Source organism: Erythrolamprus reginae, chromosome 4, assembly GCF_031021105.1.
Source record: "Erythrolamprus reginae isolate rEryReg1 chromosome 4, rEryReg1.hap1, whole genome shotgun sequence".
In the NCBI taxonomy this organism is placed as follows: Eukaryota; Metazoa; Chordata; class Lepidosauria; order Squamata; family Dipsadidae; genus Erythrolamprus; species Erythrolamprus reginae.
The window spans coordinates 65043297-65062248 of NC_091953.1; the positions used below are offsets into that span (position 1 = coordinate 65043297).

The 18952-nt window shown below is 38.7% G+C and overlaps 1 protein-coding gene across 1 annotated transcript; it reads right to left on the reverse strand.

Annotated features, from left to right (window-relative positions):
* Window positions 1-541: 541 nt before the first annotated feature.
* Window positions 542-18498, reverse strand: WDR4 (WD repeat domain 4). Its single transcript, XM_070750490.1, has 11 exons — window positions 18303-18498; window positions 15537-15602; window positions 14806-14949; window positions 13974-14130; window positions 13081-13193; window positions 12030-12090; window positions 11032-11127; window positions 10216-10280; window positions 6957-7140; window positions 6105-6174; window positions 542-2308 (listed from the first exon to the last, which is right to left on the reverse strand). The coding sequence occupies exons 1-11, from the start codon at window positions 18419-18421 to the stop codon at window positions 2133-2135; spliced, it is 1251 nt and encodes a 416-aa protein (XP_070606591.1). The 5' UTR covers window positions 18422-18498; the 3' UTR covers window positions 542-2132.
* Window positions 18499-18952: the final 454 nt, after the last annotated feature.

Genomic DNA, 18952 nt, shown 5'->3' on the forward strand with positions numbered 1-18952 from the left:
GAGGTACCACTGTACTTAAAATCCTACTTTGTACCTGTTGTTTTTGTTTGTTTGTAACCATTTGACTCTTGGGCCAGCTGACAACCTGATTTGGCTGTGAGTCTTGGAACATATTTGAATTACGCTGTTGCTTCTTTGACTGTAATTAGCATTTTGCAAGCAAGCACTCTTTGCTAGGCATTTGAATTACATTGTCTGCTGTTATCAGCTTCTGAGTACTGTGTCTGTGTGGGACCGCAACAGAACAACCTCCAAATTCCACCTCCTCCTGCATCAATCCATTTACATCTAATGCTTTCCACAATGCTCTTCTCGCTTTCTAACCACCCATGCATTCCCAAAACAAAATCCTGAAACAGCATCTATAAAACTATAAAACACAGATCAAACCAGCTATATTAAACTACCTATCCGAGCATCACATTTTAAAAAATACATGGATTTTCTTGGACCTGTCTCATATGGATAGAAATTATGTTTTACTGGACAAGCATTAAAATAAGTGGCTTTGTTTTCGGCCTGGTCAAACCCTACACAAATATTTCAAATTTCTATTTTCTTTATGCAAAATAATGGGAAAGGAAATGGGGGCAGTATCCACAATCATCCAAATGTTACACTTAATTTTGCATGTAACTAATTTGAGATGTAAATATACAAAACAATATGCTGATCAAGTGCATTCAAATTGTTATCACATATACAGCAAAATTTGGTATTTTAATGATCAAACACTATTCAAACACTGCAGTTATTAACATCAAACTGCAAGCTTTGGACTAAAAACAAAAATAAACTGAACTTTGGTTGCATAGTCTAAAATAGATGTTCCATAAATGTTTATTATTTTACTGTTAAAATGCATTATCCTGTGGCAATATGACTGCGGAAACATCTTTGACAGCACTGGCTCAATGGCCTTGAAATGGAGATAACCACAGCCCTCTATAGTCAGCAACCACTAGCAGAATAAAATCAATCCATAGGGACTCCCTTACCTTTTTATTGTTAAAAGAGGTCAATTTAGCTACAGTGCCAATCATGACACAAATACTGTCACTTATATGTTGTGTTAGATACTATGTCAGTATTTAATGAGTTTTTTTGACCTGAAGTGATACAGTGCATGTTTACATCACTAAAGCTTGTTGCTGACACCATTTGTTGTAATAGTTTAGTTACCATAAACTATCTTAACACTTCATTTGTTTCCATGTTAAATGCACTAAAGACAGCTGGAGTTAAGTCCTTTTTAAGGGCTTCCTTCTGACAGATTTTATGATTCGGTAGATCATATCTATTAGTGAACTCAACAAAATCTTCAAATACAAAATTCCAAGGATAATTGGGCTTGACCATGAACTATGGCAGTAAGCCAGCTTCTTTCTTATATAATTACAGGTAATCCTTGACCATGCAGTTACAGCACTGAAAAAAGTGTCAACCATCAATGGACCATTTTAACTGTTGCAGCATCTCCGTGATCTTGTGATTGACATTTGGATGCTTGATAGCTGGTTCATATTCACAATAGTTGCAGTGTCCCGGGGTCATGTGATCATCTTTTATGACTTTCTGACAAAATCAATGGGGAACCCAGAGTCACAACTGGGTTACTAATTGAACAACGATTCACTTAACAAATGTGACCAGAAAAGTTGTAAAATACGACAAAGCTCACAACGAATTTCTCACTTAGCAAAATAAATTCTGGGCTCAATTGTGGTGATAAGTCAAGGATTACCTGTATACAGGTATATTGCCTCGACTCCTGGAAAAGATGGGTCGGTAGAAGTTTGCCACAATGCAATGATTTGGGTCCATTTGACATTGTGAGAAAGCACATTCCTGGTTTAGGATGAAAATCTGAGCAACTGGATTTGGAGGAGAAAGTTCTTTGTTATGATTCTTTTCTAGTTATTACTGTACTTGTAACACTGTCATTCAAGTAACATTATAAAGCCATACATTTAGAAACAAGTTACTTCAAGGCACTGGGATGTGACTTATTAATCAGGTTAGTTCTTTTGCCATTTGTCAGGGATGAGGTATGTGGATAATAACCATCAGGAAAAGTTTGTTTTCTGTTCAGCTTCTTCCAAACTCAGAAATGTGATAAGCATTGAGTATTATCAGGACAACTCTTCAGTTCTGACTTTTTTGGTCTGTTCACTTGATTCAGACTGTGGATCTTTCCTCTTATTTTTCTGCTGCTGAAGTCTTTCTTCTTTCTTTTTTAGATAAATAGACATATTATCAAAGGAAACCTTGTAGAGATTTTGGAAGCAGCTCTCTTTGTCCAAAGCACCTGTAGAAGGTAGAGTAAATTGGAATTTTAGGTAACAATTGCTTAACAGTGCCTGGCAAATTAGCAAATATTTATAAGCAGGGATTTTGTTTATGCCTAAAATGAGAATAGATACCTAAGTACAGTGGTACCTCGAGATACGAGTTTAATTCGTTCCGGACCTGGGCTCTTAAGTCGAGCAGCTCTTATCTCGAACGACTTTTCCCCATAGGAATTAATGTAAATAATTTTAATTGGTTCCAGCCCTCAAAAAACTCACAAAGTTAGTCTAAATTATGCAGAAAGACATGTTTTTAATGAAGAAATGTACATGTACATATAAATGAATAATGAAGTTTCTTTCACTTAACTTGTAAACTTTCTTAAACTTTTAAATTTACATATGTTCAACTTCTCTGCCACCCAATCCTGTAGGACAGAGGTCCCCAACCCTTTTTGCACCAGGGACCGGCTTTAAGCGATCAAGAGAGGAATGGGTGAATGAATGGACGGAGGGTGGGAAGGAAGGAAGGAAAGAGGGAAGGGACAGGAACAGAGGAAGGAAGCAAGGAAACTTATGAAAGGGGAGAGTAAGAGAGGAATGAGTGAAGGGAGGGAGGGAGGGAAGAAGGTGGGAAGGAGAAAGAAAAGAAGAAATAGAGGAATGGAAGGTAAAAGAGAGAAAGAAAGAAAGAAAGAAAGAAAGAAAGGGGGAAGGGACAGGAACAGAGGAAGGAAGCAAGGAAACTTATGAAAGGGGAGAGTAAGAGAGGAATGAGTGAAGGGAGGGAGGGAAGAAGGTGGGAAGGAGAAAGAAAAGAAGAAATAGAGGAAGGGAAGGTAAAAGAGAGAAAGAAAAAGAGCAAGAAAGAAAGCAAGAAAGAAAGCAAGAAAGAAAGAAAGAAAGAAAGAAAGAAAGGGGGAAGGGACAGGAACAGAGGAAGGAAGCAAGGAAACTTATGAAAGGGGAGAGTAAGAGAGGAATGAGTGAAGGGAGGGAGGGAGGGAAGAAGGTGGGAAGGAGAAAGAAAAGAAGAAATAGAAGGGAAGGTAAAAGAGAGAAAGAAAAAGAGCAAGAAAGAAAGCTGCAAGCACCCCCCCGAGCCCCCCAGGCCGGCTGCAACCTTTTAAAACACGCGCGCCGCTTCGCAGCTGTCTCCTGAAGCCGAACGCGGAAGTTAGCGTTTGGCTTCAGGAGACAGCTCCTTGGCGCTTGTATCTCGAATTTGGGCTGGTAAGTAGAACAAAAATATCTCTCCCCTCCCAGCTCTTATCTCGAGTTGCTCTTAAGTAGAGCAGCTCTTATGTCGGGGTTCCACTTATAAACCTACCTCCTACCATGGAGAGAGGGGAGGAAAGTATTCCAATTTCAGCTACGCAAAGTTGTAGGTTTTGCTTTTCCCACATTTGATACCTGGCAGCAATTGTTATATCAGATTAGCTAGTTTGTTTCCATCCCATTGGTTTATGACAAGCAAAACTTTGGCCCTTACTGGTTAATGATAAGCATAACCAAACTATTAACAAATTAACAGATAACCATATTTGGACTAGAAGCTCTCCAAATTTCTTGCCATTTTATTTGCTGCCGTGCACTATTAAGATAGCTAATCTTCCCCAGTCACTTGTCAATGAAAAAGGAAGATAGATTCAATTAGTTAACTAAAGCACGTATTAGGAAACAGAGAGACAAACTCTAATATACAAACAATGAGGAGAGGTGTCCAATAAAGGTCACCGTGACATCACATGCACTGTGATATTGTTGTGCAAAGGGCACAAATTATGTAATTTATATTAGTGACAAATAATATATGTCATTTGCATGGTGACATTTAAAGATTTATTTACTCTGTCCAAATGTTCATGAGGAAAATGGTAAATGCTGTTATCAATAGCTATTAACAATCTACATTTTTTTTAAAAAAAGTAATGAATTTCTGATTCCTTTAGAGCAGGGCTAATGAGGAACGACTAGCTTGCAGTCTCCAGGTCTTTCTTTCCTTCTTATTTTTTTATTTTTTATTTATTTATTTATTCATTCATTCATTCATTCATTCATTTATTAGATTTGTATGCCGCCCCTCTCCGTAGACTCAGAGCGGCTCACAACAATAACAAGAACAATGTAAGAACAAATCTAATAATTTAAAAAATGCTAAAAACTCCATTATTAAAAGCAAACATACACACAAACATACCATGTATAAACTGCATAGGCCTGTGGGAGATGTCTCAGTTCCCCCATGCCTGACGGCAGACATGGGTCTTAAGAACTTTACGAAAGGCAAGGAAGGTGGGGGCAGTTCTAATCTCCGGGGGGAACTGGTTCCAGAGGGTCGGGGCCACCACAGAGAAGGCTCTTCTCCTGGGTCCCACCAAATGACATTGTTTAGTCGACGGGACCCGGAGAAGGCCAACTCTGTGGGACCTAACCGGTCGCTGGGATTCGTGCGGCAGAAGGCGGTCTCGGAGGTATTCTGGTCCGATGCCATGAAGGGCTTTATATGCAGCCTAAATATTCCCACTTTACTGAAAACTCTCAAAAATCCCAAAATTGAAAGAAAATTGTAATGCTAAAACTATAAACTCCAAAAATAAGCAGTTTAATAATCAAAGCCATCTCCCAAACCAAATTTCACTCAGAAATGTTGTGGATCTATCACAGGGCTGCTTCAACCTCTCCTAAAACATTAAGGGTGCCAATAGACCTCAAAGAGCTTGTTTACCATTATTTGAGAGATTAATTGCTTAACTATGAAAGATTAAAAACTGATCATGGTACATGGTAATTCTATGATAATTTCGCCTTTCTCCCATGGTGGGATTTTTTTGTGTGTGGTCAAATTGAGAATTTGCTTGGTTCCTCAACAAACAATGTCATTGGAGTGCATCTCTCGTTCTGGCAAATGGCTAAACCCATTAGAAGTTTATGGTAAGCATCATGTAGTTCAAATTTAACTAACAAGATGAATTTAAGGATGGTATTAACTGGTACTTTGCTCAACTATTGAGCAGAACTAAAAACAGCTACCATTAGGATTGCAATACCTATCAGCCTCAGCAAAGAAAAGAATCACCAGCTCTACATATCTATTAGTCTTTCTATCTGACCGCACAAAATTAACTCTGTGGTGAATTTTTTTATTTCAGCAACTGTTCTAAAAATGGTTGAAATATTCATTCCCACCCACCTTTCCCATTTTCAATATGTTACAGCAAAAGAGATACTTTCTTCCCCCTTAGAAGGGGAAGAGGGAAAAGGGTGATTAAAATGCTGGCAACAAAACTATTTTCACAGTAGTAGTGACACTAATTAGGTATTAAGAGCAAGACTTATTAACGAGCTCTCTGTTAATTATCTACAATAATCACTGTCATTTTAATAGTCCCCTTTCTTCATCTACTGATACAGTTAAGAACTGTGCACAGCATTCTATTTTTTACCAGGAGGGGGTAAATCTGAGGGCAGGGCTCTGTTGTGTTCTTATGGTATTCAGCTATTCTTCTGTGATATCAGGAAGTTGAGCATTTTAATACTTGATTCCTGTTGTTTCAAAGCAGTTTGGCAACTTGGAAATGGGTGGACTTCAACTCCCAGAATTCCTCAGCCAGCGGAAGCCCGCCCACCCATCAAGGTTGAGAAACACTGAGCAACGTGGCTTCCAAATAACTTCTCCCACCTCTAAGACCCAATGCTCATGCAGAAACCAAAGCTAAAACTAAGTCAGCTTTAAATGAATTTCAGGGATGGATTCTCCAAGTCAGACCCTCTATGTAAAGTATTTGTTTGGTCTGTTAAACTCATATTTCCTACCTTCAAATATTCTCCAATGGTCACATATGTACTTGGTCATTTTCACCAATTCTTTCTTGTCAATAACAGTCTGAAAGTAAAACAAACCAAACAGAACAGTAGTATTGTTTGGAAATTTCATAGGAAGTAGGGCTTTTCATACAGGATTGGTTGTACTTAGAACAGCTCCCGTAATCTGTTGTTTTGCCTGACCCATTTCCATGTTTTCATGAAGGTTTACAACAACAATAAGAAAGACGATATTCCACTTTCAGATGAAAAATAAGTAAATTAGGTCAGTGCTTCTTTTTCCTTAACAGCAGATCTATTTTTTTTAAATTTAGACTATTCTGCATTGTCCCTCAATTACACTAGGTTTATAGCTATAGACACATACACATAGGGTTCCCAGCTTGAGCTGCTACACCTGTTTTCTTTTTCCCAAATTTAATTGAAAAATCTTCAAACCAAGGTACAATATTCTAACCAACCAAAAGCCTTTCTGCCAACAAAATAGCAGGACTTATGTGATAAAGAAGTAATATTTACTTGATTATTGTATTCCTTTTCTTTTATACACTGCATACATAAAATTTAGTTATGATTTGAACTGAACCGTTACATCCCACTCAACATGTTCAATTATTGCCCAACAATACTCTAAATCTGAGGGATCTTTACTTAATTATTATTTTTTTGTTTAGAACTAGCAAAACAAGCACCAACCACAGTAAAATCAAGATCTGAAGTATTACACTGCAGGAATCCATGTTAATGCAACCATAGTAATTCAGCAATTGGCTAGAATCTTTTGCCATATACCACAGAATTAAAAATACATGCAGCAATCTATGATCATAAAAATTCTCTCACCTGCCACTGTCCGTCCTTAGCTTGGTAGAATAGAAGAGGCATTTGCTGATTCTCCTGCAGTACCCAGAGCCCACCTGTCTTCTCAAATGCAACATCCCAACCTTTGTGGCTTAAGGTTATGTGCTGTTTAGAAATTAAGCTCTGCGCACCGGCATCAAGCTGGAAGATGGATACTGCAGGAATACTTTTAGAAGCAACCAACGTTATGTTACTTTTATACATCAGGTTTCCTATATCAATTACATCAAATGATTTCCACGTGGTTAAGAAAATGATATGTCAAGTGTAGTAAAGGGGTCTCCAAACTCGTCAACTTTAAGACTTCTGGACTCCAACTCCAAGAATTTCCCAGCCAGCATGGGGAATTGAAGTTCACAACTCTTAAAAGTTGACAGGTCTGAAGACCTCTGCTATAGATTAATTCTCATCTAATTAGAGGTAACTCTTGTTGAACTTATTCTTAGGTAAATAAATATAGAACAGAAATTTTAGAAGCTCAGCAAAATTAGATAAGTTATTCTATGTTGGCTGATACATGCAATGTGGCCATCTTAAGGAACGCCTATGGTAAATGAAGTAGAAGTAATTTCACAATGTCAACGCTCATTAGAAATCATCTATAAACTCTTATTATAATTCCTTAATTCAAATATGTTTCATATTATTCCTGAACAATATTATCACCATATCTTAAGTCATTTCATCAATTGATTCCATAATACAGGTAGCCTCTGACTTATGACCAGAATTCAGCACAAAATTTCTATTACTAAGCAAGACAATTAAGTGAGCTTTGCCTCATTTTATGACCATTAACCAGTTGTTAAGTGAATCATTGCAGTTAAGTTAGTGACATGATTGTCCAGTGAATCTGGCTTGTCAGAAGGGCACAAAAAGTAAACATATGACATGGCAATTGTCACATGACTGTGGGGAATGCTGCAATAGTCATAAGTATCAAAATTGGTCATAAGTCACTTTTTCAGTACCATTATAACTTTGAATCTTCACTAAGCAAATGGTTGTAAGCAATGTTCCCTCTAATTTTTTGGGGGGGTGGGCGGAAAAGTATAGTGTCTGAGCGGCAGTCCCCTTGGGACTGGGCGGCATAGAAGTATAAATAAATGAATGAATGAATGAATGAATGAATGAATGAATGAATGAATGAATGAATGAATGAATAAATAAATTATTTTTTATTAAAAGAAATTAATAATAAAACAAAACCAAAATCTATTACAGTGGAACCTCGACATACGAGCAGCTCTACTTACGAGCTACTCGAGATAAGAGCTGGGAGGGGAGCGACATTTTTGTTCGCCTCCCGAGCTCACATTCGGGATACGAGCGCCAAGGAGCTGTCTCCTGAAGCCGAACACTAACTTCCGCTTTCGGCTTCAGGAGACAGCTCCTTGGCGCTCGTATCCCGTGTGTTTTAAAAGGTTGCAGCCGGCCTGGGGGGCTCGGGGGGGTGCTGGCAAGCCCCCCCAGGCCGGCTTCCCCCCGAGCCCCCCAGGCCGGCTGTGATGTTTTAAAACACGCGCGCTGCTTCGCAGCTCTCTGCTGAATCCGAACGCGGAAGTTAGCGTTCCGGATTCAGAAGAGAGCTGCGAAGCGGCGCGGATGTTTTAAAACGTGGCAGCCGGCCTGGGGGGCTCGGGGGCTTCCCCCCGAGCCCCCCAGGCCGGCTGTGACGTTTTAAAACACGCGCGCTGCTTCGCAGCTCTCTGCTGAATCCGAACGTGGAAGTTAGTGTTCCGGATTCAGCAGAGAGCTGCGAAGCGGCGCGGGTGTTTTAAAACGTCACAGCCGGCCTGGGGGGCTCGGGGGCTTCCTCCCGAGCCCCCCAGGCCGGCTGCCACGTTTTAAAACACGCGCGCCGCTTCGCGGCTGTCTCTGAACGCTAACTTCCGCGTTCAGCGGCAGCGGGTTTTTTTGTTGTTGCACGGATTAATTGACTTTACATTGTTTCCTATGGGAAACAATGTTTCGTCATACGAGCGTTCCGACTTACGAGCCTCCTTCCAGAACCAATTAGTCTCGTAAGTCGGGGTTCTACTGTACTATTAAAACTAAAACAACCAGCAAAACCCAAAACATAACTATTAATAAAAACAGGTGAGGGCTGGGGGGGGGTTCTCTGTTATTATTTAAGTGCTTTTACCATATTCTTTAAATCAAGAGTCACTTCTCTCTCTGTTTCTCTCTCTTTCCTGTCATTCTCTGCCTCAATCATTTTCTCATTTCTCTTTTTTTCTCCCCTTTTTTCTCTCTCTCTCTTGCTTTCTTTCTCTTTCTCTCTCGCTCTCTGTCCCCTCTTGCTCTGTCTCTCTTTTTCTCACTTTGTCTCCCTCTCCCTCTCTCCTTTCTTTCTCTCTCTCTCTCTTGTTCCCTTTCTCTCTCTGGTTTTCTTTCTCTCTCTTGCTTTCTCTCCCTCTCTCTCTGTTTTCTTTCTCTTGCTTTCTCTCTCACACTGTTCTCTTTTTCTTTCTCTCTCTCTCTCTTGCTTTCTCTCTCTCTCACACACACTTTCTCTCTCTTTCTTTCTCTCTCTCTCTTTCTCATTTTCTCTCTCTCTTGCTCTGTCTGTTGCTATCTCTCTCTCTCTCGTTCTCTCTTTCTCTCTCTTCCATTCTTCTCTTTGGAGGGCGGCGAAGGTTTTTCTTATTTTGAATGTTCCGGGCGGGCTATCAGGGGGATGGGCATTGCGCGCGCACGCGCGCCCGACATTCAAACTAACCTTTGCCGCCCTCCACTGTGAGAAGAATGCCTGCCCCGCCTCTCCTGAAGCCCCTTTGCTGACAGCTGGGACAAAAGCGCTCTCGGCGAAGGGACTGCGAGAGGGGCGGGTGTTTCCAAAGCGTTCGGAGCGGCTAGCGGCCGAATCAGGAGAACGAGAAGACGCAACCACTGCAGCCACCGCTGCGGGAGGAGCCGCGCCCCAAGGCGGGAAGCAGAGAGGAGAAAGAGGGGCGGATCAGGCGGGCAGGGAGCAGCGGCGAGAAGCCAGGGGCGCGAGGGGGCTGGAGGTGCTGGGGAGGGGCGGAGGCAGCCGTGGCTCCTTGCGCGGCCTTGGAAAAGGGTGCGCGGGGGTGTTTTGGGGCGTGCGGGCGCGCACCTTAGTGGGTACAGTGGTTGTAAGTTGATGACTACCTGTTAAATATGAAATTTACAGAAATCAGACATAGCTTGTAATGAAATAATGTAATTGTTTGTTGCCTCTACACTAATTATAAGAGTACAATAATTTTCCTCTTACCAGTCATATAAAACGGCAATGTAATTTCCTTCACAACAGTAAGCTATTCTTGAGACTGCATATTTCTGAGGGGGAAAAATGTAACTGTAATTGGCAAGAGCTAAATTTTTTATGTGTGGGAAGAAATAGAAGAATTGTAGTAAAAGAAACCTTGGATCAAAAACATAAACACCAGGGAGCTTTTTAATAACAAAGACAAGCTGTCTCTTATTCAATCTACTCTGATTTCTGGTCTGAGCAAAGAAGCATAATGAAAAATACAAAACATCTAAGGGGGCAGAAGTTGGATGAATAGTTAGTATGCAAAAAGAAAATGTTCTTGGACCTCCATGATTAGTATAACAACTGCACAATTGTTTAGTTACAATTTTTAGAATATCAATACATCTGTCCACATGATGGAAGCTAGTACAACAGAGAGACAGAGTATCTGCTTGTTCATATTTGTCTGGAGTAATTTAGCATTCCCCAGACAAAATACTCTCATACTATCCTCTCTGAGATCAACCTGATAGCATTTACTTAAAATTAGTGGGAAATTAAAGTAAACCTCCAATCACACGAGGAAACATTTCTAAAGAGTTTTATATAGTGTGCTCAGGTTGTGAAGTAATTACATTCTACAATGGCTACTTCTCAAAATATTCTTTACCAAAAAAACTAGGTTATACAATCAAAAGTTGATTTTTAGTAGCATAAACCGGCTCTCCACTTTATGACAGTTCAATAAATTCATTCAAAAAAGAAAAGTATAAAAAAGCAAAGCAAAATGGAAACATGAATATTATAGAGAATATCCACACAAAAGACAATTACCTTATTCTTACAATCTTCATTTATATTCAAATTATTCAATTGAAAACAATGTAGTTCTTTCCCACTTTTATACTTCCAGAGCCTTAATGTACCATCCTAAGAAGTTCAAGAGATGAGCTAATTATTATTTTTGCCATAGGAAATAGCAATAGCATTAGCATTTAGACTTATGTACTGCTTCATAGTGCTTTTACAGCTCTCTCTAAGTGGTTTACAGAATCAGCACATTGCCCCCAAAAATCTGGGTCCTCATTTTATCCACCCTCAGAAAGATGGAAGGCTGAGTCAACCTTGAGCCGGTGGTGAGATTTAAACTGTTGAACTACAGCTAGTATTTAGCTGAAGTAGCCTGCAGTGCTGCACTCTAACCACTGTGCCACCTCTTTAAGACTTCAGTTCTTTAAGACTTCATTAATTGCACTGAGAGGTCTCTCATATCTACACATTAATAAGGTTGATATCACACCTAACTTTAAGCATAGGTCATGATGTGTAAATCATCAAAATGTGCATAACACAATTTGATGAACAAAAAAACAAAGAAACCACATTGTGACTTAGCATAATTATAAATTCAATCAATGGTTTAAAAGCTCTCTTAGATAACGTGCATATACTGTATATATCTCTTACATATATTGAGCAATGAATATTCATAATTTCTAATGATTTCTAATAGCACATTACTATATTGTAAATTGAGTTGTAGTAGTAATAATAATAATAATAATAATAACAACAACAACAACAATAATTTATTAGATTTCTTTGCCGCCCCTCTCCGAGGACAATTAACTAGATATTAATAATGAATAATGAGGTGTAAAACACAAGGGAGAATGATGATTCCCTACAATGTTAATCATTCTTCATTGCAGCCAAAAACATGAGGTGCAGCAAGAGAAATTGGATCTTTTGCTTATTGGAGGAAAGAAAAATGCATTTTATAAGCATTTATTAACATTCTAGATGTTTAGAATCCCAGTTAATTTACATACCCCGGAAGCAGATAAAAGAAGATCAGGAAAGTTTGGCAGTACCAATATTCTGCTGACAAACCTAGAAAGAAAAAAAAATAAATCGAAGGAAAGGCAATGAAGAGTACAATTGGATGTATATACAGTTGTGAAAGAAATTTTGTACCTAGACTGATATCTTTCCTTGTATTTCTAGAAATCTGCATATAAAAAGTTTGCCCCAATATTTTTCTCTTTTTAATAAATTAGTTTTAAAAATAGTCCAACAATCTATTCAGATTCTTGAAATACATTCTTCTTCAATTTTTACATAACAGTGATAAATAAAAGGGGGGAAAATTAGAATAAGGGTAATGTATAACTGTAAGCTGAATTGCAGACATCCATTTGAATTCATTATCAAGAAGTATTGGGACTTCAAATATCATACTAATGTAGATTTGTATACAATAGCTATCAGTAGCATTCTCTTAGTGAAGTGTTTCTTTGAACATTAAGACTACTAATTTATTGCCACTAGAAACAAATCATGACTATATATGCTGAGGGTGCACAAAATGCTGTTAACTTTCCACTGAAGTGGTACCTATTTATCTACTTGCATTTGCATGCTTAGCAGAAATAAAGTCTCAATTCTTACCCTTCATTGGGGACTAAGACTATCAGCATGATTACAGAAAGAAACACACACGCACACAAAATTAAAAAATAATTCTTTTAAATACTCTTAAATTTTTTTTATTAACAAATGCTTTTTAGGCTAGGGAATGTTCAAATGGACAACGTGTTAGCTTAACAACATAAGCTTTTCTAAAAATCTGAATCCCTTCAGCATCCAATTCATTTATTTCTTCCCAAATCAGAGGTAGAATGGATTCTTTAAAAATAATCCCAGGAAGTGAACATTTATTATTATTTTTAAGTAGTCCAAAGCATTTCTGATCCCAAGAGATTAGAATACTAGCTGTTATTAAGCTTGAGTTTAAATATGGTTTCCTTCTTCTTGTTTTCTTATGTTAGCAAAGAGGAATTTCCTTTCAATCACATTGAAAACAGTTTTTTGGTTACTTACTCTCTGTGACCTAGGCAAAAGGACACTATAACATATGGTGCTTTAGTCAAACTAACTCGGATCTTCTCATCGCGATCAGCTGTTATAATATACTGGTCATCAGGGCTCAATGCCTAATGATAACAGAGCAATAGAAACATAATCATTCACTCAGGCATAATCATCCACGCACCAACTGTATCATTTGTTTGGCTTCAAACTGATAATCTGAGAAAGACCGGGAGATATAATTAAGTTACCAGCCTACATTTTACAAACCTGTTTACATATATATGCATTTGTCTTAATAATTGCTAATATACAGAAAATCATCTAATTTTTAGTCTCATTTGACAGACTTGAACTCATTAAGTAACTATGCAGTACACACTACCTCTCAGCCCAAACTACCTTGTAGTTCATGATTCTAAGAGAGAAAAAATAAGACGTTTTCCTTTTTTTATCAAATTGTCAGATTTTGAAGCTGCCCATCTCCCTCAGAGGAACTCTGGGCTGATAATATTAAACCATAATAAACAGTGTGTGTGTGTGTGTGTGTGTGTGTGTGTGTGTGTGTGTGTATAAAGCATGGATGAATTAAAAATCAGTGTCAAAGAAAATAAAAAGGCAGGGAGAGGGCTTTCAGGACTGTAGCCAGCCTCATGCCAGTATGTAGCTATGTGAGTCCCAAACAAGGAAAAGGTTTTATGCCTTTCCCGAAGATCAGGAGGAGAATGTTCCACAGGGCAGGGGCAATGGCACAGAAGGCCCTTTCCTTGGACCCTGCCAGTTGGAATTCTTTATCTTGACAGAATCTGTAACATACCTTCCCTGTCTGATGAAGATGTACTTAAATTTGATTACTCTTTAATAAAATATATTATTGGAAATATCCATTAAAAATTCATGTATACCAAATCTAACAAGAGAGACAAGTGTCCAAGCTCAATTGTTCCTGCATTTTTGGGTTCTATTATGGAATAAGAATACACATCGCCAGATTTGTCAGCAACCAAAATTTTGTCTTCTGCAGCTGTTATTGTCAGGGAAGTACATCTTCTCATGACCGGTCTGGGAAAAAAGAGACATAATTCAACATTTTTGGACTTCAGAACCTAACATGATCTACATGTGATCAACCAAAGCATCACAAATCCATAACACGCATTATCTCCTAGAATTCTAAAAATGGCTGGGAAAGACGCCTGAGCTTGGAAGCATCTGTATTAGGTTCACAGCAAAACAACCACCCAAACCTTGCATCACAAGTACGTGAGGCTTGGCATGGTTTGGGAGATTTGCCAATGCCATGGAAAGCAATTATGAAGCCATTGGCTTATCCAAAGGAGCTTTGAGAGCAACAGAAAAAATATCTCCAGGTTATTCTTCAGCTGGAGTAACAAAGGAAACATAAAACACAACAATAAAGCTAAGAAACAAATCCAACCAGAACAGTAAATTTAGTATAAAAGTTAAGGAAAATATGTTTATATACAGTATCTTTTGAGACAGTCCTGATTTTAGGCAATTCCCTGCACTAGTCCCTGAGTTTCTCTTGGAAGTGGTTTCCCCTTGCCTGCTTTCAAGGCTGAAATAAAATGACCCAAGGTCACTCAGGAGAGTTCATGCTAAGAACCTAGTACCTTAACTGCTACACCAAACTGGCTCCCTATGGAAAACATGTGTAATTTCTGTTTCTTTTAGATTTATAAAAGAAAACATTTTAAAACATTTTCCTTCCCATACCTTATGCTCAGACATTCCCAGGAAGGCTTTGTGCAGAAAAGAATTAATTGTTTGTTGTCATCAGTCAGAACAAAATACTTCCCTGATGACGAACATGCACAGGCGAGGATATTATTTGTTTTGCTTAGTGGCTTTCCATCCCCACTAAAAAGAGAAAAAACATGAAACATTTGATTAAAAAATAAACCATTTCAAACACTTCAAATTATATTTTCAGATATTTTATAGAACATCGGTTCTTTGATCGTATAAATTTTTTTAATGCCTATGGAGATTCTTAGTCATCCAGGTCATGGTTATTCCAAAAATGCTTTTTCAAGAGGCAACTGGATTTTCTGGTTGTTGTTGTTGTTGTTGATGAAGATGTTTTACTTCTCATTCAAGAAGCTTCTTGGATGAGAAGCAAAAGGTCTTCAAAGAAAAAAGAGAAAGTCCAGTTACCTCTTGAAAAAGCACTTTTTCAGTAAAAAAAATTAAGAAGCAAGGGAAGTATTTCTTAGTATTTATTTTAATTATTTAATTTTACTTTACATTTTAACTGATATCGTGGTAGAAAAGACATTACAGAGATTCTTTCCTCTTATAGGCAATGCTTATTTAAGAGAGGTAAATGCCATATTTTCCAGAATTATCTCTTGAGATGCTTAATTATAGATTCAATTATCCCCAGTTAGATATGAGATTGCAGTAGAAGAAATGTTCTATATACCTAGGAAATTAAATACTCTCACCTTTCTTGTTTTTCTTGAAGTTTTTTGCTTGCAGTATTACAGTCATAAATGAAAAAATCATCATCGCTGTCAAGTAAATGAATATATATCACATAAATATTTTCTATGAACTCTTTAAAAATAGAGCAATGTTCCCTATACCAATAGGTTAGCAATCTACAGCTCTATTTTTTTCAAGACCTAAATATAATCTTACTTGTTAGCATTCTCAGCACCTATTCCAATTTCTCTGAATCTTTGTTAAAATATGATGCTTAGAACAGAAAATAGTACTTTAGGAAGAACAAGATCAATGCAAATATAGTGGAGCAATATACCTACTGAAACAGAGTAAAACTGAATTTGCCTTTTCAGCAACCTTATATTCAACATGGTCAGCTATAAGTCAAAATACTTGACTTATATATATTCAGAATATGAATATCAAGCCAAATATACCCCTATCTTGTTTCTGCTCATTTGATTTTTTCCCCCTGTTTCTACTTTGTTATTTTACCTTTAATTTTCAGCTTGTATGCTACATTCTCATCCCACTTCGTTTCTTTCTTCTACAGCAAAAGTCACCAACCCTTTGGACCTTAGGGACTACTAAATTCATAATTTTATATTCCGCAGACCACTAATACAATCTGCCTAATTAATCGCTAGGTGGGCATGGACTGGGTGGCTGTAGCCAACTCAATGTCACTCACATCAAGGGGCATCTAGCCAGCATCTACTCATCCCCTCCCACCCACTCCTCTCATGCTCAACAGGAAGCAGTTGTTGGAGCTAAGCAGCCACCACAAGAAGGAGTTGGCAAAATAGCTGGCTCGGTTCAAATTGGATCTGACCAAGAAGGGGGCTCAGCAGAAGGACCTCACTGAAGGCTACAAGCACAGGCTTTCCAAGCAGAGGGAAGACCTGTGGGAGGTACCAACACCTGGAGGTTCAGTGGGCTGAGATAGTCAGCCAGTTCCAGGACATGATTCAGTCCCACTGGAACAAGGCCCTCTGGCTCTTTGCCACCAGCAAAACTTTCCTCCAGCCTTTATCCAAAGCCCCACACATCAGGAGGCAGAAGCAGACCCCAAGTCGGAATTTCTCCCCCACACACACACACCAAGCCACACAAGAAGACCCCAAAGGGGGAGACTCTCTGAACCCAAATATTCATTGCACGTATATGGCCAAGAGGCTATAGTTTGAGGACCCCTGATTTAGTGCAATATAAAAAAATGCAAATAATTTTTTTGCGTACCACCAAAATTTTCTCATGGACCACCAGCTGGTGACCGCTGTTCTACAATATGTTAGCTCATACCGTTTTGTTTCATCTAAAATTTGCAAAGTATTTCCTCCATCTCTCAATCTGCCAAAACATTTGTCAGTTAATTAACAGATACCCAATAGCCTATGTTGAGTTACAAATCAAATTACCATTACAGTACATCGTTTTTTAAATTCAATGCTGAAATTAAGATATATTATATCCACAGGATCCCTACAGTCTATTAAGAAAAATACATTTTATAACAAATAAAGTACCTTCACCAAAAAATATATATGTAGAAATCTAACAATAAATTAAAATGTCCACAAGTTGTCAATATTTCCGTTTGGTCTCTTAAATGTTCTCCATTAATTAGACATTGGTTAGATTCTACTCAAATACAGGCAATATTTTGTGCCTTCCTCTATCCTGTGAATGAGAAAGTGTTAAAGAGAAGACTTTTAAGAGGTGGTCAGAAATTTCTTAAGTAAATGATGCTTGGAATGAAGTCTTCCATCACATTCAGTTCACCACCATCCCCTTTTTAATGGCTTTTGGAGGGTTATCAAATCACCGTGAATGATATTTATTTAATTATTTAAATGAATGATAATTATGCTACTATTGGAAAGAAACAATACTTTTTTAGAAACTTCCAAACGTGGGTTTTAAGTTTGTTTTGGTGCCTTTTAGTTACTGATGACTCCTGGCAACTGCCTGGACCAAGTCCCTGCCGTTCTCCTCAGAAGGTTTTTTTGTCATTATTTGCCACTGCCTTCTTCCTAAGGTTGAGGGAGAGTGCCTGTTCCAAGGTCAAGCTCTGTGCGCCAAAACCAGCAGTCTCTAGCCTGGTGCCTATACCTCTCCACCCAACTGGCTCTTTCTTCACCTTAGTAGCCTCATAATTTAAGTGTGCACAGTTGATAGAAGCTTTCACTCTCTCTCTTTTTCTCCAAAATACTTTATCTTGGCTGTCAGGTCTGTGCGTGCACAATATTTATTTGTTCGTTTTCTCAAGTATGTATTGGTGGTATACAGAGCTATAATATTTATATACATAAAAAGAGAAATACTGTATTAGGACAGGAGTTGGAAGGCACTCTGGGGCACTTATGCACTCCCCTAACTAACCTCTTAGGAATCGGGAGAGGTCAACAGTGGATAGTCTAGGGCAGAGGTCCTCAAACATGGCCACTTGAAGACAAGTCTAGGGTAAAGTTTTGGGAGAGGTGATACTGCAGAGTCCGGTGAGTTCCATGCATCAGCTACTCGGTTACTAAAGTCGTATTTCCTGCAGTCGAGTTTAGAGCGGTTTACTTTATATTATTTTATTTTACTTTATCTAAACTAGTCCCGCACCAATTTGATTTCTACAAAATACATTGGGACTATCGTTCTGCTAATCGGTATTCATCTGTTAACAGGAACGGAAATATTAATCTAGAGACCAAGAGGCAAGGTGAACGTTTATTTAAACTCCAACCGTTCAGATATACACACACCCTTTCACTCACTTGGTTTCTTTATAATTAGCGGCTAAGAACGTCGTGCCGCCGCTAACCACCATCAGATCCTCGCAAATGAGGAGCTGCGGAGCAGAACTCACGACTCCCGCAACATCAGCCGCCTCCATCGTCCTGCCCAGACCCACGTTGGGGGCGCCCAAGAATCGTCACCAGCTGATGACGTCATTCCCCGGCCTACTAAAGATGATCTCAGAAAATCCCGTCTTGCCATAGAGAGGAGCGTATAATTGTTTGGAACCCGACGTGACTAGAATGACTCCTTATTCTTTTGTGGGAATAGACCTACTTTACAGGGGTAGGCAAAGTTGGCTCTTCTATGACTTATGGACTTCAACTCCCAGAATTCCTGAGCCACTCATGCTAGCTCAGGAATTCTGGGAGTTGAAGTCCACATGTCATAGAAGAGCCAACTTTGCCTATCAGAAGATGAAAAAGTCTTATCGATATTTCCAGCAAAAGGCTGCCCTAGGTTTCTATAACCTCGTCTCGTGGTAATGGAATGCCCTGGGGGAGGCGCCATCATAGAGAGGAAAGAAAATGGAACAAAATAAAAGGAAAGGAAATGCACTCATAAAGGGGAACATTTGCAGCTAAGGGTTGAAATGAGGGGTCCTTGGTGCTGATGAGGTTACCTAATT